The 23,440-nt window shown below is 51.7% G+C and overlaps 1 protein-coding gene across 3 annotated transcripts; it reads left to right on the forward strand.

The window, feature by feature from the left end:
• Positions 1-1,209: 1,209 nt before the first annotated feature.
• Positions 1,210-22,105, forward strand: KLRG2 (killer cell lectin like receptor G2). Of its 3 annotated transcripts, none has more exons than XM_003134626.7 (5): positions 1,210-2,134; positions 10,163-10,264; positions 10,979-11,124; positions 20,020-20,123; positions 20,586-22,105. In XM_003134626.7, exons 1-5 carry the CDS (start codon positions 1,345-1,347, stop codon positions 20,704-20,706), a joined length of 1,263 nt encoding a protein of 420 aa, XP_003134674.4. In that variant the 5' UTR covers positions 1,210-1,344; the 3' UTR covers positions 20,707-22,105. The 3 variants fall into 3 exon arrangements, 1 of the variants encoding a protein (XP_003134674.4); XR_014833655.1 differs by having other exon boundaries at positions 1,269-2,134; positions 10,929-11,124; XR_014833656.1 differs by lacking the exons at positions 10,163-10,264; positions 10,979-11,124; positions 20,020-20,123; positions 20,586-22,105 and adding an exon at positions 4,184-4,281 and having other exon boundaries at positions 1,269-4,137.
• Positions 22,106-23,440: the final 1,335 nt, after the last annotated feature.

Consider the following 23,440-nt stretch of genomic DNA (forward strand, 5'->3'; position numbering starts at 1 on the left):
GTAAAGCTGCCTGATTTGGCAAATAAAAATATAGGAGGTAGGTTAAATTGTATTTTATTTATTTATTTATTTTGTCTTTTCTAGGGCCACACCCATGGCATATGGAGGTTCCCAGGCTAGGGGTCTAATCGAAGCTGTAACCACCAGCCTATGCCAGAGCCACAGCAACGGTGGATCCGAGCCGTGTCTATGACCTACACCCCAGCTCACGGCAACGCCGGATCCTTAACCCACTGAGCGAGGCCAGGGATCGAACATGCAACCTCATGGTTCCTAGTCATATTCATTAACCACCGAGCCACGACAGGAACTCCATAGGTTAAATTTTAGTTTCAAATAAGGAATCCCTGTTACATATCAATGTCCCACAGACCGCTGAGAACATACTTAAACTAAAAAACAAAACCCAAAAAACCCAATTCCTATCTTTTATTTACCTGAAATTCAGATTTAACTGAGTACTCCTACCCTGGGGTACTTGTTTAAAATCGTCCTGTTCCTTTGTAATATTCAGTAGGTCTAGGTGAAGCTAACCAGGAATCTGGTTGGTTGCTTGGTGGGGTTTTGTTTGGTTGCTTTTGGCGGGGGTGGGGGCTGTATTTTTGAAACGGTGTTCAGATTGCCGGTCAGGGCGGGGAACCCATTAGTCAACCACACGGGGCTCCTCTCCCAGAGAAAATACACGTTTTCCTTCTTCAGTCTTTATTGAGTTAGCCCAGTAGGAGTCAGGCCTCCAGAAATGGCCCTGGGGCCTCTGCCTTGGGGGAGTCCTCTCAGGAGTGGCGCCCATGGCCCCACTACATTGTCAGGACAATCAATCGGCCCTGCTACTCTTCTGCAAGCCGCCCCATTTCCTTTAGACCTGCTGATTTTTCTGAGGTCCCAGGATTTCTACAGCTTGGCCAACCGCCCTCGGCCCACGCTGTGATTCTCAAAATTAGCACAATGGCAGAGGGCTGGAGGGGGGAATGGGTAGGGCCAGGAATAAAGAAGAGAGAAGTTTGGGCTCTCCCCAAAACTTCTCTCAAACCACCCCCACCCCCCTCACGCGCCTACCCCCAGCTCTTCTTTCTGGGTAACCCTTGCGCCAGACTCTTGGGTTCCTCTGTTTTTTCTGCGCCTAGAGAAGGCGAGACTGGGGGCTTGGAGGGACTTGGCCAACACAACCCACGCCAGAGCCAATCCCTGGCTGGGAAGTGGAAGTGGGTGTGGCGACGGAGAGGGGCGTGGCTTGACAGCTTCAGCGACCCGTCTGGACCAATCCCGACCCGGGCGGCGAAGCTCACTCCCCTACCTGGGCCAGGTGCGCCAGGCTCGGCGTCTCTCCTTGGCTCTGCGCGTCGCATGGAGGGCTCCGGGGAGGCGTCGGGGGGAGACCAAACCCGGACTCAGCTCCCAATGGAGCCCTTGGAAAGCCAGGTCCCGAAGCTGGAGCCGAAGCAGGTTCTCGCGGAGGAAAGACAGCCTGAGAGTCCTGGGAGCAGCCCGAGTCTGGCTTCCGCCGTGAAGGAAGCGGCGGGCGCGAGCCAGGACCTGTCTAGCGGGAAGAAGCTGCCCTCGCCTCGCCCGGCGCCCCTGAAGTTGCTGCCACTCAGCCTGGGCTACGGCGCCTTCCGCCGCCAAGCGTCGTCCGGCTCGGAGCCGCCGTCGCCCGGCCCCGCTGCGACCGAACAGTCCCGGGACGGCGAGACACCGGCGGCCGAACTGGCGCCTAGGGCCACGCCAGGTGAGCCGGCTCCAGGCTCCTGGGCCCCCATGGAACTGCAGGTGGACGTGCGCGTGAAGCCCGTGGGCACGGCTGGCGGCAGCCGCGCGCCCTCGCCAGCGCCCTCCACGCGCTTCCTCACCGTCCCTGTGCCGGAGTCCCCCGCCTTCTCCCGCCACGCCTCCCCAGCGCAACTGCTCCTGCGGCAGACCCCGTCCCCGGGCAGCACGTGGGGCCGTGGCGTGCCGCTGGCCGTAGGCCGGGCGGAGCGCGGCCTTGACGGAGAGGGCTGGGCCAGCCACCCCGAAGGGCGTGCGGAGTCCCCAGGCTCCCCGACCTGCCGCTGCCGCTGCAAGGAGGATGCCGTGCTGCTGCCTCGCGCCGAGGTGGACGGCGATAAGAAGCTGTCCCGGGTCATAAAGCTCATAGGTAAGCGCGCGCCGGTACCGGGAGCCGAACTGCCCGGTGGATGAGGGTCGACGAACCTAAGCGCCCCACCCTCACCGCACCCACCCAGCGCCGGGCTCCTGGGGCGGAGGGACTAAGGCGGCTCAGACGAGGTGCTGATACCCCGACCCCACCCTGCCTCCCTGGCTAAGAGTCTGTGTAACTGTAATTCAAATTGTTGACTTAACAACAATAAGTAGACGGATAACATCGCTCTTCTCCAGCCCCCGAGCCTCCAAAACTTTCGCACTTCCTCTGAGTGTGCGCAGCATCTTGAAGCAGGGGTGGAAGGAATTCCAGGCGAGGGGAAGTCTTTCGGGATCACGTGACGGTGGTGGCTGCCTGGGCAGGAACGCCGACGCTTGGCTGCCGCTGGCACAACCTCTCAAAGGCCCAGCCAGACTCCCTCTTTGGACCACTTGGCTCCAACATTCATCCATTCAAGCAGCTACAGGGGTGGGGACTACCCGCCCGACTGCACTAGGTGCAGGGGAGGGGTGCGGGAGGGGTGGTTGGTAGGGAGGAAGAGCGAACCCTAAAAAAATAAAACAATCCTGGACAGAAGGGAGTGGTTGGTGAATTTGGGGGCTTGGGAGTGCTTCCTGCAGCTAAGCCTTGAAAGCTGAGTAGGACGTTAGGGGTGGTAGCACCCCTTCTAGCTGGAGAGCCCTCAGGATCATTGATCCCCAGGGGCTAGAGGCCTGCCCAGCGGACACACTGTCAAAAGCTTGGCGAGTTGAGAGGAAGGACAGACCCGCGAGACAGGCCCCAAAGCCTGATGAACCTCTATGCCAGGGGTTTTTAGACATGAAAGAGTTCAGGAACCCAGATCATTCCGGAACTTTTGCAGAGTTGGGTGGGAGCACATTTTCTGCATGATAGGTGTATTCATTTTCTGGTGCTGCTGAAACAAATCTGCACAAACTTAGAGGCTTGAAATGACATGGAATTTGTTTTTTTGCAGTTCTATTCGTCTGCAGTCTGGTGTGGGCTCAATGGTCTCCAGTCCAGTTGTCAGCAAGGCTGTGGTCTCTTCTGGGGGCTCATGGAAAAACTGTTTGCTTGCCTTGTCTAGCTTCGAAGGGCAATCAAGTTCCTGAACTCATGGTCCTCTCTCGATTCGAAGCCAGGGTCAGGCTGAATCCTCCCCCATCCATCTCTCTGACTCTCCTGTCTTTCCGCTTCCCTCTTCAATTTATAAGGGCCCTTGTGGTTACATTAGATCCACCCAGAAGTCCAGACTGGTGTCCCCATCTCAAGGTCAGCAGATAAGCAACCTTAATGTCATCTGCCGTCTTAATTCCCCTGTGCCTTGTAACCTAACATATTCACAAATTCCAGGGATTAAGATGTGGACATCTTGGAGTTCCCATCATGGCACAGCAGAAACGAATCCAACTAGGAACTACAAGGTTGTGGATTTGACCCCTGGCCTTGCTCAGTGGGTTAAGGATCCGGCGTGGCTGTAGCTGTGGTGTAGGCCAACAGCTACAGCTCCAATTCAACCCCTAGACTGGGAACCTCCATATGCCACAGGGGTGGCCCTAACAAGACAAAAGACAAAAAAAAAAAAAAAAAGAACTGGACATCTTTAGGGGGACATTATTCATTCTGTCTACCGCAGTGAGTCTGTAGCTTTTTAACAGATTAATAGTGGAAGCATCTGAGACTAAATAGGTGGGATTATAAGGAAGTGAGTCAGTGGGGAGGTCACATGGTTGGGTTTTTATTCTAGAAAGTGCGCTCCGACAGCACTGTGGAGAAAGGTCAGGACAAGCATAAGATTGAAGGAAGCCCTTAGGAGGTGATAATAGTTCAGCAAGAGATGATGAATGCTGGTTCTATGGCAAAAGTGGGAGGGAGATGGAGTTCCCGTCGTGGCTCAGTGGTTAATGAATCCTACTAGGAACCATCAGGTTGTGTGTTCAATCCCTGGCCTTGCTCAGAGGGTTAAGGATCCAGTGTTGCCATGAGCTATGGTGTAGGTTACAGACACAGCTCGGATCTGGTGTTGCTGTGACTCTGGTGTAGGCTGGCGGCTACAGCTCTAATTAGACCCCTAGCCTGGGAACCTCCATATGCTGTGGGTGTGGCCCTAGAAAAAGGCAAAAAAAAAAAAAAAAAAAAAAGAGAGAGAGAGAGAGGGAGAGTTCAAGGGGTAGAGTTAGCAAGCTGGGTCACTGTGCCGGTGAAGCTGTGCTAACAGGAGGATTGGGGATGACCAGGGTGGCTGTACGACAGGTTGATGGGGTTATCCTTCCAGAATGGAGAATAGGGGAAAAGGCGTGGGAGAAATAAGTAAGCAGGTGCATTTGGGAGCCCCAGGTAGCGATGTCATTTAAAGGAAAAGGAGCCACCCACAAACCAGGTAGCAGGAAGAGAATCAGGATGCAAAGAAGCAGAAAAAAGAGAGTTTCTGGAAGCTGTGGCCAGTGTCCAGGGAAGAGACAGGCTTTGGGACTGGGTGGTTAGGGCGCATGGCCAGGCAGCACCTGCTCTGGGGATGAGGCAGGTAAGCAGAGGGTGTGGGGAGGAACGGGCGGGGAGCAATGCTGGAGAGAAAACACCGCAGGATCCACCAGAGGCACAGAGGCTTGGCACTTTGGGCTTGCTCTCTGGGAAGTGTGGGGTTAAAGAACATTGAGGTGCCCCCCCCGTCCCACCCTGCTGAGGCTTGGTCTGAGGGATGCCACTTGGATTAGGAGCTCTGCAGACTGGTTCCTGCCGGTGGTGGCCTTTACTGTCTGGGATCAAGCTGGTGACCTCAGCAGGAGGGCCAGCCAGGGGACAGGCTCAAGGACTTGCCCAGACCCGGTAGTAGTGCCTCTCAGGTGTTTCTTGGTCGCCTCCTCGTGAACCCAGGAGGGAGGAAGCCACCGTGGAGCCGGTTGGGAATGCCACTGCTTTGTCTCTCTCCTTGCTCTTTTGGGCAAGTGACATAGAAATGCTGTCCAGGTTGAGGGGTCAAAGACCCAGGGGATATTCTCAATGGCAGCGCTCAGCCCAGAAGAGAATTCTGCTTTTTCAAAGAGCCTAAACTGAGGGGAGAGCTGGATCCTCGGATGGAGACTCTTTCCCCCTTAGGTATTGGTTTGGAGTCGTGCCCTCTGGTCCCCAAGGCTGGATTAGGTGTCCTGTTCCATGCTCCCATGGGTCCTTGTGCTGCCCAGCTCCAGCCCTCCCTCCCCTGGATTCTGAGCAGGTGACATGGCATGGCAGGGGACAGGCCAGACATTCACAGAATCTCCAACACCTGGCACTTCAGTGCTCTGTAAATAATGACTCATGGAGGAGTTCCCACTGGAGTGCAGTGAATTAGGAATCTGACTACAGTGGCTCAGGTCATTGCAGAGGCACAGGTTTGATCCCCAGCCTGGGGCAGTGGGTTAAAAAGGATCCAGCATTACTGCACCTGAGGTGTGGGTCGTGCCTGTGGCTCAGATTCATCCCCTGGCTCACAAACTTCCATGCATGGGTGTGGCCATTAAAAAAGCGGGGTTGCAGGGGGAGTTCCTGTTGTGGCTCAGCAGGTTAAGAACCCGGCTAGTATCCATAAGGATGCAGGTTCAATCCCTGGCCTCTCCACAGCCACAGCAATGGGGGATCCAAGTCGCATGTGCAGCCTGAAGCACAGCTCACAGCAACACCAGATCCTTAACCCACTGAAGGAGGCCAGGGATCAAACCCACATCCTCACCGATACTAGTCAGGTTTGTTTCCACTGAACCACCACCACCGGAACTCCTTGTATTCTATTTTTTGTTGCTTTTTGTTGTTGTTTTGTTTTGTTTTTTTGCCATTTCTTGGGCTGCTCCTGTGACATATGGAGGTTCCCAGGCTAGGGGTCGAATTGGAGCTGTAGCCGCCGGCCTACTCCAGAGCCACAGCAACGGGGGATCCGAGCTGCGTCTTCAACCTACACCACAGCTCACAGCAACGCCTGATCCTCAACCCACTGAGCAAGGCCAGGGATCGAACCCGCAACATCATGGTTCCTAGTTGGATTCATTAACCACTGAGCCACGACGGGAACTCTCCCTTGTATTCTATTTTTTTAAGATGCCCCTCCCTCCACCCCAATTGAATCAACTCTAAATCCTGCAAAACCTGGCCCCACCCCAGCCGTGGGATTTGACTAGGAGGAAGCATGTGGTGTTTGAGCTGTGGGGGTGGGAAAGGTCATCATAATGTAGAAAATTACAAAGGGCTGAGCCGTGAGGAAGCAGGAGATGGCGCGACATTGGAAATGCCAACCCCAGATTCAAAAAGAGAGTAGGGCAGAAGCTACAGAATGGGGCTGAAGATGCTGGAGAAGAGGCGAGGCTCTGTTGTTACATTACTATTCTCTTTCTTTTGTCTTTTTTTAGGGCCACACTATGGGCACCAGGCTAGGGGACTAATCCGAGCTGCAGCCAGAGTCAGAGCCACGCCAGATCCGAGCTGCTTTTGCGACCTACACCACAGCTCACGGCAATGCCGAATCCTTAACCCACTGAGCGAGGCCAGGGATCGAACCCACAACCTCATGGTTTCTAGTCGGATTTGGTTCCGGGAACTCCTATGTTCTCTTGTGGAGGTGAAGCCCCTTAGGAATAGGGCTTCTCGTGTCCTTGGGTGCTGAGAGAATTAGACTTAAAGAGGAGAAGGTCCAGGGCTGGGGACAGGGAGAAGGCCACTGTAAAGGGCAGTTTAGCTTCATCTGTGTGTTCATTTTCTAACTGGAAGAATGTGTTTGGGAGTTCCCGTTGTGGTGCAGCGGAAACGAATCTGACTAGGAACCGTGAGGTTGTGGGTTCCATCCCTGGCCTCGCTCAGTGGGTTAAGGATTCGGTGTTGCCGTGAGCTGTGGTGTAGGTCACAGACGCGGCTCGGATCCCTCATTGTGTGGCTGTGGTGTAGGCTGGCCACAACAGCTCCGATTCGACCCCTAGCCTGGGAACCTCCATATGCCACAGGTGTGGCCCTAAAAAGACAAAAAAATAAAAAAATAAAAACAAACAAACGGAAAAGAATGTGTTTATGTTACTTGTGTCGTTGAGAATCCCTTTCGAAAGGGAGCGGGCAGGACTGCCTCTCTGGCTGGAAGTTTGGTAGACAGATGGTTGGGGGGGGGCTGTTTGCAAGGTCAGCCTCGCAGCCCTGAGTGCAGAAGGTGTGTGAGACTTAGGGCACCTCTGTCTGTTTTTACTGCTCTGTTTTCTGAAAGGTCAGAGCTGACTTGAGTCTTCTGTCACAGTGGTTGTATTTACCGAGACGATTGGTAGATTTATTTTCCTTTTCTCCAGGCTTTTTTGTTCCGCTTTTATTCTTTTAAGGCTGTCCATTTATACGTGTCTTTTTTTTCCGAGCATTTTCAAACCCCTTCCCCCCCCTTTTTGGGCCTGTGCCCACCGCATGTAGAAGTTCCTGGGCCAGGGATCAAACTTGCGCCAGGGCAGTGACCCAGGCTGCCACAGGGACAGCATCAGATCCTTAACTCACTGAGCCCCAGGAGGACTCTGAAACGCTGTATCTTTTAACTACCACCTCCAGCCCCCGACCCCCGGCATCCACTACTTTACTTTCTGTCTCTATGATTTTTCCTGTTTTAGATATTTCGTATAAATAGAATCATATAATATATGTCTTTTTGTGACAAGCTTCTCTTACTTGGCATATAATGTTTTCAAGACTCACCCATGATGTAGATGTACCTGCACTTTATCATTTTTTTTGGAGGGGGACGGTGCCACACCTGCAGCATATGGAAGTTCCCAGGCTAGGGGTCGAATAGGAGCTGCAGCTGCTGGCCTACACCACAGCCACAGCCACGCCAGATCCGAGCCACATCTACAACCTACACTGCAGTTTGCTGCAACACTGGATCCTTAACCCACAGGGTAAGGCCAGGTATTGAACCTGCATCCTCATGGATACTAGTCAGGGGCTTTGTTTGTTCGTTTGTTTTGTCTTTTTAGGGCCGCACTTGCAGCATATGAAGTTCCCGGGTTGGGGGTTGAATCAGAGCTGTAGCTGCCGGCCTACAACAGAGCTACAGTAACTCGGGATCCAAGCCAAGACTTCGACCTACACCAGTGGATCCTTGACCCACTGAGGGAGGCCAGGGATCGAACCTGCGTGGATACTAGTGGGGTTCGTTACTGCTGAGCCACAATGGGAACTCCCACTAGTTGAATTTTTAACTCACTGAGCCACAATAGGAACTCCCTTCACCCGTTTTTATAGCTGAGTACATTCCATTGTGTGAAATATTATATTTTGTTTATCCATTTATCATTCAGTGGAAATTTAAGAGGCAGATTATGAATATATTTTTTAAAAGCTCTCAAAAGATCACAGGTGGAATGTCAACTTTTTTTTTTTTTTTTTTTTTTTTTTTTGTCCTTTTAGGGCTGCACCTGTGGCATATGGAGGTTCCCAGGCTAGGGGTTGAATCGAAGCTGTAGCTGCCAGTTTATGTCACAGCCACAGCAATGCGGGATCCAAGCCACATCTGCGACCTACACCACAGCTTACAGCAACACTGGATCCTTAACCCCCTGAGCAAGGCCAGGGATTGAACCCACATCCTCATGGATGCTAGTCGGGTTCGTTAACCACTGAGCCTCTACTTTTCATAGGTCATTGTAACACACTTTTTGGAACCAAGTGTTTTCTCTAATGCACTGGCAAACGGAGATTTCTAAAGTACCTGTGCTTTTAAAGTTGAATAGTGATTCCAAGTATGTTGTATTAAAAGCCTTGAAATGTGTTCTCTTTGTGTGTGCAGGTGAGTGCTACCATGTACACGTGGGTATTTATATGTGGGTACAGACACCGTACATGGTTTTTAAAATGGAATTAGTCTTTTCAAAATAATAAAATATCAGCGTTCCCACTGTGGCACTGTGGATTAAGAATCCGACTGCAGTGGCTCAGGTCTCTGTGGAGGCTCGGGTTCGATCCTCAGCCTTGCGCTGTGAGTTAAAGGATCTGGCAGCTCAGATTCGATCCCTGGCCCGGGAACTTCCATGTGCCTCGGGTGTGGCCATTAAATAAAATAAAATAATATTTGCCACAGAAGTACCTCTGCTGTTTCAGGCTTTGGCACATGTGACGGTTGAGTTCTTAGGACCCTCACGCTGATCAGGGGGCATTTCTGACCCTCGTCCCCAAGATTCCCGTGGGCCCTGAGCCCCTTGCCGCGAAGCGTTCGCCCTGATTGACTTCACACCCCAATCCTGAGGGCTCCGTTACTTCAGATGCATGTGTCTCTGCTCACAACTGTCGACGTTTGTGATGAAGCATTTACTATTTTTGTTTTGTTTTGTTTTTGCTTTTTAGGACCGCACCCATGGCGTAGGGAAGTTCCCAGGCTAGGGGTCGAATTGGAGCTGCAGCTGCCGGTCTACGCCACAGCCACAGCCACAGCAACACGGGATCCGAGCCACTGTGACCCACATCACAGCTCATGACAATGCCGGATCCTTGACCCACTGAGCAAGGCCGGGGATCAAACCTGCATCCTCATGAACACTAGTCAGATTCGTTTCCACTGAGCCATGATGGGAACTCCTGATTCCAGTGTTAAAATGGGAAAACGGGAGTTCCCCTAGTTGAGAACTTGAGGTGGGGGGTCTGTCAGACGCCACACCTAGCCTTTGCTCCTCTCATGTGTGGAGCTTGATCTCCTGGCACCTTTGCCCTTCCCATCAGCTCCCTGAGTGCAGGGACCCTGGCCCCATCCTCAGTGCTATTTGTGCCCTGCATCTAATGCCCATCTGGTGCTCAATAAATGGTTGCTAGACAAATACTCTCTTTTTTGAAAAGAATCCTTTGTCTTCTTATTTTTCAAGAAGTGGAACCTCTTTTAGCATCTTTCTCCCAAATAGGAAGTTCGGACCTGAACTGAGCGGTTTATCCTGGTGTCTTGGGCAAGGGGGTGGCATGACACGGCGTGGGAGTCAGCATGGTCCGGAGCTGGGGTGCCCTCCTCACCAGTGTCTGCCGGTTGTCCCACCCCTCCCGCAGGGCTGCCCATGTACATGAAGTCGCTGCGATGGGCCCTGGCAGTCATGGCCCTGCTCCTGGCATTGTCCGCGGTGGCCATTGTGGCCCTGGCTTCCAAAGCAGGTATGGCACCCTCTCCGGTCCCCTTTCCTCCCCTGCCCGACCAGCTCGGTCTCGAGTCCTTGCAGCAACTTTGTGAGAATTAGAAAAAGACATCCCCAGAGTTAAGGCGGCGCAGTGGCAGCAAATCTGACTAGTATCCATGAGGATGAGGGTTCGATCCCTGGCCTCGCTCAGTGGGTTAGGGATCTGGCATTACCGTGAGCTGTGGTGTAGGTTGCAGACATGGCTCAGATCCCACGTGGCTGTGGCTGTGGTGTAGACTGTCAGCTGTAGCTCCGCTTAGACCCCTAGCCTGGGAACTTCCCCATGCCATGGGCGCGGCCCTAAAAAGGCCAAAAACAGAAAAGAAAAAACAGAAAAAGACATCCCTGATGGACAGATGCAGCACAAAGACTTAGGGCTTGTTGAGCAGAGGGAAGGGAGGAGCGCCCCTTCCTCCGTGGACACAGCCTGCGCCTGCGCAGACATCACACTGACAGAGGGGCGGCTGCCCCGCCCGGCAGCCTCCTGCACAGGCTGTATAGCTTTTCGCTAGGGGGTGGGTGCCCGCGGGTGGGTGCCCGTCCCACCCCGCCTCCCACCCCCCTGCCCTCAGCCCCGCTTACCCCTCTCCCAAGCCTTGCCAGTTCTGCGCCTCCAGATTTGCCTCCTGATTGTTTAACAGGACCTACGCATTCAGCTCTGGCCGGTTTACCCACCAGTGGTCTCTTGCAGGAGCCAGATGCCGGCCCTGCCCTCCAGGCTGGGTGTGGTCCGATGACCACTGCTACTACTTCTCTGCCGAATTGCAGGCCTGGGAGGCCAGCCGGGCCTTCTGCTCAGCCCACCATGCCACTCTTCCCCTGCTGAACCATACCCAGGTGAGAAGGGGGGCTGGGGGGGGAGGGAAGGAGGGGAGGAGAAGGGCATGGACGTCATTACAGACTAGATTCTCACCACTAGAAGGAACCTCAAGGTCTAGTCCAGGAGTTCCCATTGTGGCTCATTGATAACAAACCTGACTAGTATCCATGAAGACTCAGATTCAAACCCTGGCCTTGCTTGGTGGGTTAAGGATCCACCATTGCCATGTGCCATGGTGTCGGTCACAGACACTGCTTGGTTCTCTCATTGCTGTGGCTCTGGTGTAGGCTGGTGGCTGCAGCTCTGATTCGACCCCTAGCCTGGGAACCTCCATGTGCCACAGGTGTGGCCCTAGAAAAAGACAAAAAAAGATCTAGTCCAACTCTACATTACAGAAAAAGTCACCAAGGCCTGGGAAAAGCAAGTGACATGAAGGAGGACCAGGTATCATGTCTCTAAGGGCTTATTAGTGGCCAGGCGAAAAGCTGGAAGGCAATGGAGCAAAATCACAAACCTGGGGGAAAACTATTTCCAACTTAGTGTTCTATACCCAGCCAAGCTATCAATCAAAGACGAGGTTAAAATAAAAGTATCTTTAGATATAAAAAGTCTCAAGACATTTTTTCCAGCAAATTTAGGGAGGGTGTACTTCAGCGTGAAAAGACACAGAATCTAGCAAACAGAATCCCACAGAGGAAAGAGGCTAAGGCATACTGAGGATGAAAGTGAGGGAAATTCTGAGATGAGAGCTGTGTGAGCAGCCACAGAGAAGAAAACGGAGGACTGCAGGAGGTGGCCTGGCCATCTCCTGTTTGGGTTTTTTCTGGTCCCTGCCGCCTTGTCCAGCTTGACCTTTGGTCACATCCTCTTGTCAGATACACCCAGAGCACCGTGCACCTTCCCGTCATAGCACAGTAATCAAACAACTATTTCTATGGCTTCTTGATTTTTTTTTTAAGGGTCGCACCCGCAGCACATTCAAGTTCCCAGGCTAGGGTTGCATTGGGGCTGCAACAGGAGATCCTAGCCACATCTGTGACCTATATCACAGCTCAGGGCAATGCCAGATCCTTAACTCACTGAGCAGGGCCAGGGATCGAACTCATATCCTCATGGTTACCAGTCTGGTTTGCAACCCGCTGAGCCACAACAGGAACTCCCTGTGGCTTCTTGATTAATGCCTGCCTCACCTACTGCTTTAGTCATGTGTAGGTGGAGGCTGTGCTATTCTGGCTCTTCAGTGAATCCCCAGTACCTAATGCAGGGGGATTTTTTTTTTTTTTTTATGGTCACAACTGCAGCATATGGAAGTTTCCAGGCCAGGGGGTGAATTGTAGCTGTAGCTGCATCTGCAGGCCTACACCACAGCCACAGCAACAACAGATCCGAGCTGCATCGGCAATCTACATCACAGCTTGCAGCAATGCTGGATCCTTAACCCACTCAGTGAGCCAGGGATCGAATCTGCATCCTCATGGAGACTATGTCAGGCTCTTAACCCACTGACCCACAGTGGGAACTCCAATAAATCTTTGTTAAGGCCCTGACTGAAGGAAGGCTGCATTTTCATGCATATCAGAGCAGCCAGTGTACATTCTTGGTGATGGCCCTGAGTTAGATAATGAATGCCAAGGGCTGGAGGCTGAAGGATCCAGTGTATACGTCCTTTTTTGCCACCACTCTCTTCTTGATTTTCTTTTTTATAATGATTTTTATTTTTTCCATTATGGTTGGTTTACAGTGTTCTGTTAATATCGACTGCACAGCAAAGTGACCCAGTCACACGTACATATACGTTCTTATTCTCACCTTATCTTCTATCTATGCTCCATCATAAGTGTTTGTCACCACTTTCTTTTTTTTTTTTTTTTGTCCTTTTAGGGCCGCACCCGAGGCATATGGAGGTTCCCAGGCTAGGGGTTGAATTGGAGCTACAGCTGCCAGTCTATACCACAGCCACAGCAACTTGGGACCGACACCACAGCTCACGGCAATGCCAGATCCTTAACCCACTGAGTGAGACCAGGGATCTAACCCGTGTCCTCACGGGTGCCAGTCGGGTTCATTACTGCCGAGCCATGATGGGATCTCTATATTTTCTCATTCTTAGGTCCTGCTCTCACCCTCCTCTTCTGCTATCATTTAAGGAAGTTCCCTTCTTATTTTACTAAGAGTTTCAAACATGAATGAGTCTAATTTCGCTAGAAATTTTTTTGTGTGTGTACATTGAGATTCTCATATCTTTTGGGGTTTATTGGGGTTTTTTGTTTGTTTTCTTTTTGTTTTTTGTCTTGTTAGGACCATACCCACAGCATATAGAGGTTCTCAGGCTAGGGGTCAAATTGGAGCTGTAGCTGCCAGTCTACACCACAGCCACAGCAACACCAGATCCAGGCTGCATCTGTGATCTACACCACAGCTCACAGCAACACCAGATCCGTAACCTAGTAAGTGAGGCCAGGGATTGAACCTGAATCCTCATGGATACTAGTCAGATTTGTTTCCACTGAGCCACAGGAATAATCCTAATATCTTTTTTGTTTTCTCCTTTAGTCTTGTGGTGATTTTTTTTTTTTTATTCTTGGCCTTATGATAAGGTTTGTTTAGCCAAGATTTTTTTTTCTTCCCCAAATTCTTTCATATTTGACTTGATAATATTTTACTTAAGATTTTCAGATGTATTTTATTTCCTGCCCAGTCCTGATATCAAAGGTATATCTCACACAACAGAGAAGGCAGTTTCTGTCTTTTTCTTTCCTCTGGGAGAGTTCTCTGGAAGTAAATATAAAAAGCTACTGGAGGGAGTTCCTGTCATGGCTCAGCAGAAACGAATCAGACGAGCATCTGTGAGGACGCAGGTTCAATCCCTGGCCTCACTCAGTGGGTCAAGGATCTGGCGTTGCCGTGAGCTGTGGTGTAGGTCGCAAATACAGCTCAGATCTGGTGTGGCTGTGGCTCTGGCGTAGGCCAGCGGCTACAGCTCTGATTGGACCCCTAGCCTGGGAACTTCTGTATGTTGGGGTGTGGCCCTAAACAGACCAAAAAAAAAAAAAAAAAAAAAGAATTCTTTTAAAGCTAAGCACACAGGCTCAATCATTTGTAACACAACTACCTATTCAAAAAATATGTCACAAAGTTTGGATATGCTTTTTCCCCAAAAGGAGCTTCCAAAAAAGCCCCTTGCAAAAAGACCAAAGAGAAGATTTGGGTCTTAGGCAGTTAGAATCTGGACTATGATGACTGTGAAACTCTGGAATCCTCCTGAGTTCTGGATGAGAGCCAGAAGCTCCGGGAGGCACCACAGAGGGCGCGGGTAGAGCAGCCGAGGTCAGGCTGGCAGCTGGCGGAGCGGCTGGGCCCGCTGGCAGAGGCCAGGCTGCGGGAGCTGGGACACCCAGACCCTAGGGACATGCCAAGGTGCCAGTAGTCCACACAGCCCCAGGACAGCCACGTCATCCTCCCCAAGAGGTGAGAGGAAAGGAGACAGCTTCAGTGCCTCTGCTCTCAGCCGGTAGATTCACTGACCTTTGGTTTAAGAAGAGCTTTGCTGGGGGGAGCAGGTTGGGCGGGGGGCGGGGGCAGAGGAAGGAGCTTCCTAAAATATCCACACTGACTGTAAGCCCCGTCTTGCATGCAGAAAGATGAAAGCGTGAGTAAGGACACATCACAGGACTCAGAAAATCAAGCAGTTTAGAACATTTAAATATTAAAGCAGAAATGTGTAAAGGCAGAGAGCAGAATGGTGGGTGCTGGGGGGCAGGAAATGGGCTTTGTTTAATCCATTCAGAGTTTTAGTTGGGGGAGTTCCCATTGTGGCTTCGTGGAAACAAAGCTGACTAACATCTGTGAGAATGCAGGTTTGATCCCTGGCCTCGCTCAGTGGGTTAAGGATCCAGCATTGCCATGAGCTGTGGTGTAGGTTGCAGACGAGGCTTGGATCCGTCGTTGCTGTAGGTGTGGTGTAGGCAGGCAACTATAGCTCTGATTCGACCCCTAGCCTGGGACCCTCCAGGTGCTGTGGGTGAGGCCCTAAAAAGACCAAAAAAAAAAAGTTTCAGTTGGGGAAGATGAGAAAATGCTGAGATGGGTGGAGCAATGGTCACACAACGGGGTGAATGAACCTAATGCCACTGAGCTATATACTTAGAAATGGTTGAAATGGTACATTTTATGATGTGCACATTTTACCACAAGTTTTTAAAAAAGAAATGGGGGAAAATATGGAAAATAATTTTAAGATGTAAAACAGGGGATTTCAGGTAAAGTCTGCTCGGGTCGCATCCACCCCCACTCCCCCACCCCAGCATTGGTGGCAAAGTTGGAGAAGTACCCGCCGAAGGCCGTGGAGGCCCTGGATGTCTGCGCCGTCATTGCAGAGCTGTCTTTTGAGTCAAAAATTACTCAGAAGTTTCTAGAATTTACTTATATCTCTAGACAATGCTTTTTCCACACCATAATTTTTACTAACAATGGAACAGGTGAATTGCATCTGAACCACAAGGAAAAAAAAAAGGAGAGAATGGGATGGGTGGAGCTGGGCTGGGACAAGCCAAGGTTCCTGTCACCAGGAGGCCCAGAGGGAGAGCTGGATGTCCTGCACAGAGAGCAGGGCAGTTGCACCTGGCAATGCCAAGCATCAAATGAGGCCATTGTTAGAGTTCCCGCCGTGGCTCCGCAGTTAATGAACCTGACTAGCATCCATAAGAATGCAGGTTCAATCCCTGGCCTTGCTCAGTGGGTTAAGGATCCAGTGTTACCATGAGCTGTGGTGTAGGTTGCAGATGCTGCTCAGATCCCACGTTGCTGTGGCTGTGGTGTAGGCCAGTGGCTACAGCTCTGATTGGACCCCTAGCCTGGGAACCGCCATGTGCCGCAGGTGTGGCCCTAGAAAGACAAAAAGACCAAGAAAAGGGGGGGGCATTGTTGGGGGCGGGCATCAGGCTTTTCACACCAGCCAGCAGACTGGAGACTCCTCGTTGAATGAGTGTGTACTACATGCCCTTAGCTTTATGCCCATGATTTCAGGCCTCGTTACAAACATCCGCCCAGTTACAGAGGATCACGGTGAAGTGACTTGCCTAGGGGTCATGCAGCTTACAAGTTACAGAACCAGAATTTGAATGGGGGCGCCTTGGCCCCAAAGCTCTACGCTATGCAGTGACAACCCCCTTCCTGGCCCTGGGAGATGCTCCGAGCTCTAGGGTGCCTTCCCGAACAGGCAGCTGATGGCTCCCAGGAGCACGGGGCTGGCCAGCAGGATCCCTGGGTCTTCTGCAGCCACAGCAGCGAGAAGTCTGGGGCTGCGCTGCCCCCCCACTCACAGCTCAAAGCTGTTCCCTCCCAGGAGTTCCCGTTGTGTCTCAGCAGTAATGGACCCACCTAGTATCCATGAGGACGCGGGTTCCATCTCTGGGTCTTGCTCAGTGGGTTAAGGATCTGGTGTTGTTGTGAGCTGCGGTGAAGGTCAAACACACAGCTTGGATCTAATGTTGCCGTGGCTGTGGTGCAGGCCAGCAGCTGCAGCTCCTATTCAACCCCTGCCTGGGAACTTCCATCTGCCATGCGTGTGGCCCTAAAAGACAAAAAAAAAAAAAAAAAAGAAAAAAAAAAAGAAAAAAAAAAAAAGCTGTTTCCTCTCATCCCCTTCGAAGCTCCTGCCCAGCCCTGCCTGCAAGCCTGCCCTCGCCTCCACTCTTCCCTGCCACGTGCCATCTGGTCTTTGGGTAGGTCGGCACCCATCAGCCTAGACATTCCGTCTGGCTCCTCTTCCCGCTGTTGACCGACAGGTGCCCCCCTGCTGGGAGGATGGGTCTGCACCAACACCTCTGGGCACAGCATTGGCCAGACAGCCCGCGTGTTACCTGTGGCCCTTGCTGGTTAATGACAGTGACACGGGGAGCAGTTTTGTTGAGCTGGCCTACTAGGTGCTGGGCTCTCAAGGTCAGTGGTGAATAGAACGGGCCCTCTCCTCACCACATTCACTGTCTGATACAGGAAATTGACAAGGAAGCAAACCAGCCAAATGCCACCCACCACATTCCACACTCTGAAGGTTGTGGCCACACAGGGTAGGGTGTCCCTACAGGAAGTCACCTCTAAACCGAGGCCTGGAGGACAAACGGGAGTGGCACCAAGGGGACGGGCGTCACTTCGGTGCTTGCTTTCTAGTCCCCAGGGTTAAGTATGGAGGTTTTGTTTCCGTCAACATAAACACCCTTCTAGGGAAGACCCGAACATCCGTCACGCTCAGGCAGGGCCACGTCTTAGCGTCACTGATGTGCCTGTGTGCTGCTCAGCGTGTCCGTGCTGTGGACTTGCTGGAGTGGCTGCATTTCTCCACTTGGCATGACTTTGTATTTACGTTTTCTTGCATAACGACATCTGCTGTCGAGAGCAGCCCGGTAATCTTCCATCGCGTTGATAGCCCATCCTTTGCCTCGTCATTTCCTGACTGCGAAGCATTTGGGCGCTTTCCAGTTTTTCTTTATAAATAGCACTGTGGTAATTTTGGGAACGTTCATTTTCTCCCCTTTGTGTTCTAGGATTTCTTCCCCAAAGTGGAAGAAATTACCTATCCGAGCAATAGGAACCATGTGGCCGTTCTTGCTACGTAGCACAAATTATGACCCAGAAAGACTGGGCTGGTGTGGACTGCTGCCCCTACCTTCACTCCCCAGGTCCCTGCACTGGGACTTAGAAAAATACTGAAACATTGGAGTTCCCGTTGTGGCACAGCAGAAACGAATCCAACTAGGAACCATGAGGTTGCGGGTTCGATCCCTGTCCTCCATAAGTGGCTTAAAGATCCGGTGTTGCCATGAACTGTGGTATAGGTCGCAGACGAGGCTCGGATCTGGCGTTGCTGTGGCTCTGATTCGACTCCTAGCCTGGGAACCTCCATATGCCACAGGTGCAGCCCTAAAAAGCGAAAAAAAAAAAATTGAAACATCTTTTTCCAAGTTGAAACTTTTTAAATACATTTTTTTTTGCCTTAATTCATTGCTAAAAGCAGCATGACAAAAGGACAAGTATTTAAAAGAAAAAAAAACATTATAGGAGCTCCCTGGTGACTCAGCAGGTTAAGGATCTGGCATTGTCACTGCTGTGACTCTGGTTGCCGCTGGGGCATGGGTTTGATCCCCGGCCTGGGAACTTCTGCAGGCCACAGGCACAGCTGAAAGAAAGAAAGATGAAAAAATATCTCTGATAGCTCTCTAACATAATTGTTTTAGTTTTTGTTACTCCTTATGTGTCTGCCTCCATGTTTGTACATGTTTTTTCATTTCTTATAAACATGCCACAACTTTGAGGAGTTCCCGTTGTGGCGCAGTGGTGAACGAATCCGACTAGGAACCATGAGGTTGCAGGTTCGATCCCTGGCCTTGCTCAGTGGGTTAATGATCTGGCGTTGCCGTGAGCTGTGGTGTAGGTCACAGACGCAGCTTGGATCCCACGTTGCTGTGGCTGTGGTGTAGGCCGGTGGCTACAGCTCTGATTAGACCCCTAGCCTGGGAACCTCCATATGCCAGGGGGACGGCCCAAGAAATGGCAAAAAGACAAAAAGAAAAAAAAAAAAAAAGCACAACTTGGATTCAGCTTCTTCACTTATTCTAACCCGTCATGTACTGTAGCTTCTCACCATGTTGCTACGCAGACTCCACACTTGCCCTTGTTTTTAATGGTCTGGTGATACTTCCCTAAATGGATGCAGCATAGTTTACGCTCTTATTGGCAATTGTATTTTTCTTTGTTTTTTATTTTCATTTATAATGATTTTGATGTTTTCCATTAGAGCTGTTTTACAGTGTTCTATCAATTTTCTGTTGTACAGCATGGTGACCCAGTCACATATACATGTATATATTCCTTTTTCTCACATTATCATGCTCCATCCTAAGTAAGTAGATATAATTCCCAGTGCTGTACAGCAGGATCTCATTGCTTGTCCACTCCACAGTCAATAGTTTGCATCTATTAACCCCGAATTCCCAGTTCATTCCACTCCCTCCCCCTCGGCAACCACAAGTCTGTTCGCTGTGTCCATAATTTTCTGTGGAAAGGTTCATTTGTGCTGTATATTAGATTCTAGGTATAAGTGATAGCATATGGGATTTGTCTTTCTCTTTCTGACTGACTTCCCTTAGTATAAGAGTCTAGGTCCATCCATGTTGCTGCAAATGGCATGATTTTGTTCTTTTGTATGGCTGAGTCGTATTCCATTGTGTGTATATACCATGTCATCTTTAATCCATTCATCTGTTGTTGGTCATTTAGGTTGTTTCCCTGTCTTGGCTATTGCGAACAGTGCTGCAATGAACATGCAGGTGCATGTGTCTTTTTCAAGGGACGTTTTGTCTGGATATATGCCCAAGAGTGGGGTTGCTGGGTTCTAAGTCTAGTTTTCTAAGGTCCCTCCATACTCTTTTTCCATAGTGGTTGTACCAATTTATATTCCCATGGCAACTGTATTATTGACCATCTGCTCCCCAGCCACCTCTGCAGCCTGATCAACCCCTTCCACTTGCTTCCTGCCTGGTGAGGCTACTTTCTGTGTGTCTACTTCTGTGTGCTTTGTGGCCTCCCAGCCTGCTCATGCCTTTCACCCCGCTTCTCTGAGTCCCCTCCTTGCTCTGTCCACTCAATACCCATTGTGCACTGCTTGTGGGATTGGTGCTCACAGCCTCTTCCCCTGCAGAGCTGAGAGGAGATCGCCCCCATTTCTGGTCCCCAGTCCTGAGCACAGGGCCTGGCAACCAGCAAGCATCCAGTACAGCTTCCCGGCTCGTGCTGTCTTGGGAGACACGGATTGAGCCGGGGAGGTGGGCACTTGGGCTTGGGGCTGGGAACAGGAGGACAGTACAGTGAGCTGGGCCAGTGGCCAAGAAGAGTGACGAGCTGTTTTTCTCCCTCAGGGCTTCCTGAGCAGATACCCAGTCACCAAGTACTCCTGGGTAGGGGCCCGGCGAGGGCCCCGGGGCTGGCACTGGATCGATGGGACCCCCCTGCTGCCCCAGCTGTGAGTAACCTTGTGCCTGAGTAGGCAGCCCCTTCTGTCCCCAGTGTGCTAGCATTGAGCCCCCGAACTTGACCAGAGTAAGGTCACAGTAGGTGCCAAAGGGGGCTGGAGGCCTTCCCCTCCACCTGCTCCTCCCCACCCCCTGAGTCTAGGATGGCTCTGGGTGTCATTTAGGCCCATCACCTTGTCCCTTGTTTGGGCCCCCAGTACATTCACCCGAGCAGCATCATCACCCTGTTCTATGGATAAGGAGTGTGCCACCCAGAGAGATTTAGACGTTTGCCCAGCGCCACACAGCTGACGGCCTAGGGCAGGAGCAGGGCATTCTCGTGATTCCTACCCAGGGCTCTTTCCGGGCCCCCTGGCGCCAGGCAGTGATCCCAGTGGTGCCCAGGCAGCAGGCACACAGATGGGGGGTGCCCGTCGTCCTGAGCGCTTCCTTTTCTTTCCGCCCTTCCCCAGGCTCCCGGAGGAAAACCAGGATGAGCCGGATCTTGACTGCGGGGGCCTGGAGGGAGGCAAGCTGGTGGCTTCAGGCTGTGACTCCCCCAGGCCCTGGGTCTGTGCCAAGGGGACCAAGTGACTTGGGTTCTGCCCCCGCTGAGCCGGTTGGGGGCACCAGCCCCCAGGGGAGACCAGATCAAGAGCTGGAGCAGCCTGTTCCCCGGACCCAGGCCCCCAGGCCTCCCCGCTCTGCTCAGCGGCCCTGCCTCAGCCAACCAGGGAGCAGACTCCGGGCGCAGGAAAATCACATCTGCGGCGAAGGAGGCTGGCTGCGGCTGGGTACCCACCGGGTCTCCAGCTGCCCGGGCAGCGTTGTTCTGAGACCTTGGTTTTGGTTTTTGGGGGTTTTTTTGTTAGTTTTTAGCATTCTGGGTCTCAGTCTCTCCCTCATTGAAAATGGCCATTTTGAGGAGTTCCATTGTGGCTCAGCAGTAATGAAACCCAACTAGGATCCATGAAGATACAGGTTTGATCCCTGGCGTCGCTCAGTGGGTTAAGGATCTGGCGTGGCCATGAGCTGTGGTGTAGGTCATAGGACGCGGCTCAGATCTGGCGATGCTGTGGCTGTGGCTGAGGCCAGCAGGTGCAGTTCTGATTCGACCCCTAGCCTGGGAACATCCATATGCCGCGGATGCAGCCCTAAAAAGACACAAAACAAAAAGCCATTGCCCATTCTCTCACGTACCTACCTGCTTGGTCACAGGAGCACATGCTTACAGTCACAGAGAAACAGGCTGGACGGTCACAGGTGATCCCCACCTGAGTTCTCATTGGGCCCATGAAGCGAGTCTCCCACTTTGCGGCAGTGGGATTTGGCAGCAATAACACCATCGCTCTAAGTGCCATTTCCAGGCGGCCAGGCACACCGACAGCGTCCATGGAGAGAGGAAGGCAGTTCCTTGTCCCTGCCCCGGGAGGTGACAGAGTAAGGCGGAGACTGGCATGTGGGCGCTGGCGGGGCCGCCGACCAGCTGAGGCCCAAGGCTGGAGAGATGCAGAGAGGATGGAGCCGCCTGAGGAGGAGCCAAGGGAGGACCCCTCTCTTGGTTGGCAAGGCCACCGCAACCCTTGGGGTCCCCCGAGTGAGAAAAGACATCAGAAACGAGAGGAGGTTTGAGGCAGCTCTTCTACCCACAGCCGTGGGCACACCAGCCTGAAGAGGCCTCTCCACGGTGAAGTTCAATGAATGGCCTTTGGACTGAAAGGAGCAGCAGCAAGGCGGGGGGACGGTGTGTTGAGTCTGCACCCTGGAGAGACTTCGTTCAAAGACAGGAGACTCCCTGCGTCTTACCTGCCCCGAGCAACTGTCAAGTACAAACCAATCTTCCTCTTTAAAGGCAGAGCAGGAGTCCAGACTTATCTCAGAGAAACCACTCCTGGTCCATTTAAACTGAGAGTTTGTACAGAATGTGTGGCCACCTGGGTTGAAAGGGATGGGGAGGCCTAGGAGCACTTGACAAGCAATAAAATCTCAGAAATACCCTGGTGTTTCTCATGGCTTTCTCCTGATTCCATCCTTTTCTTCCTTTTGGCTGTGCCTGAAGAATGTGGAAGTTCCTGGGCAGGGATGGTACCTGCGCCACAGCAGCAACCCGAGCTGCTGCAGAGACACCACCAGGTCCTTAACCCACTGAGCCACAAGGGAACTCCTTGTTCCAACTTCAAATTAGCCCCCGAGCTTGATGACATGTTCAAGTTTATCTCAATTCAAAGCCCTTCTTGGAGTTCCCATCATGGCTCAGTGGTTAACAAATCCGACTAGGAACCATGAGGTTGCACGTTCGATCCCTGACCTCACTCAGTGGGTTAAGGATCTGGTGTCGCTGTGGCTGTGGTGTAGGCCGGGAGCTGTAGCTCCAATTAGACCCCTGGCCTGGAAAGCTCCATATGCCGCAAGTGCAGCCCTAAAAGACAAAAGACAAAAAAAAAAAAAAAAAAAAAAAAAAAAAAAAGGAGGAGACAAATACGAGAAGAAATAGCAAAAATAACTTAAAGTGGTTGCCTTAAAGCTAACTGATGGCGACAGAAGTCAGGACAAACAGCAGTTACCTTGGGGGAGGGGAGTATTAACTGGACAGGGGTACCAGGGAGTATCTGAGGGTGCTGGACTACTTTTTTTTTTCCTTTTCTTGCCTTCCAGGGCTAAACCTGTGGCATATGGAAGTTCCCAAGCTAGGGGTCCAATCAGAGCTGCAGCTGCCGGCCAGAGCCACAGCAGCACAGGATCCAAGCTGCGTCTGCAACCGACACCACAGCTCACGGCAACGCTGGATCCTCGGCCCAGTGAGTGAGGCCAGGGACCGAACCTTCATCCTCATGGATCCTAGCCAGGCTCTTTAATTACTGAGCCACAAGGGGAACTCCCTAGAATGGTCTAGATCTTGATCTGGGTGTGGGGTTGGATGGATATATCTAGGCAGTTACATCAAGCTGTACATTTAAGGTTAAGAAACTTAAATGCCTGTGTTGAAGGAACAGGAGTGAGGTTACAGGGAGAATGATGTTTTTCTTTTTTAAAATTATACACACTTTGGAGTTCCTGGTATGGCTCACTGGAAATGAATCTGACTAGTATCCATGAGGACACAGGTTTGATCCCTGGCCTGGCTTAGTGGGTTAAGGATCCAGCATTGCCACGAGCTGTGGTGAAGGTCACAGACGCGGCTTGGATCTGGCATTACTGTGGCTGTGGCATAAGCCGGCAGTTACAGCTCCAAATCAACCCCTAGCCTGGGAATATGCCATGGGTGTGGCCCTGAAAAAAATGTATATATATATTGTAAATAATATATAGTATATATATTATATATATA

This window comes from Sus scrofa, chromosome 18 (genome assembly GCF_054392235.1).
Source record: "Sus scrofa isolate SSC_HxYL_T2T_F1_AM1 chromosome 18, Sscrofa_HxYL_maternal_Yorkshire_Landrace_v2.0, whole genome shotgun sequence".
Lineage (NCBI taxonomy): Eukaryota > Metazoa > Chordata > Mammalia > Artiodactyla > Suidae > Sus > Sus scrofa.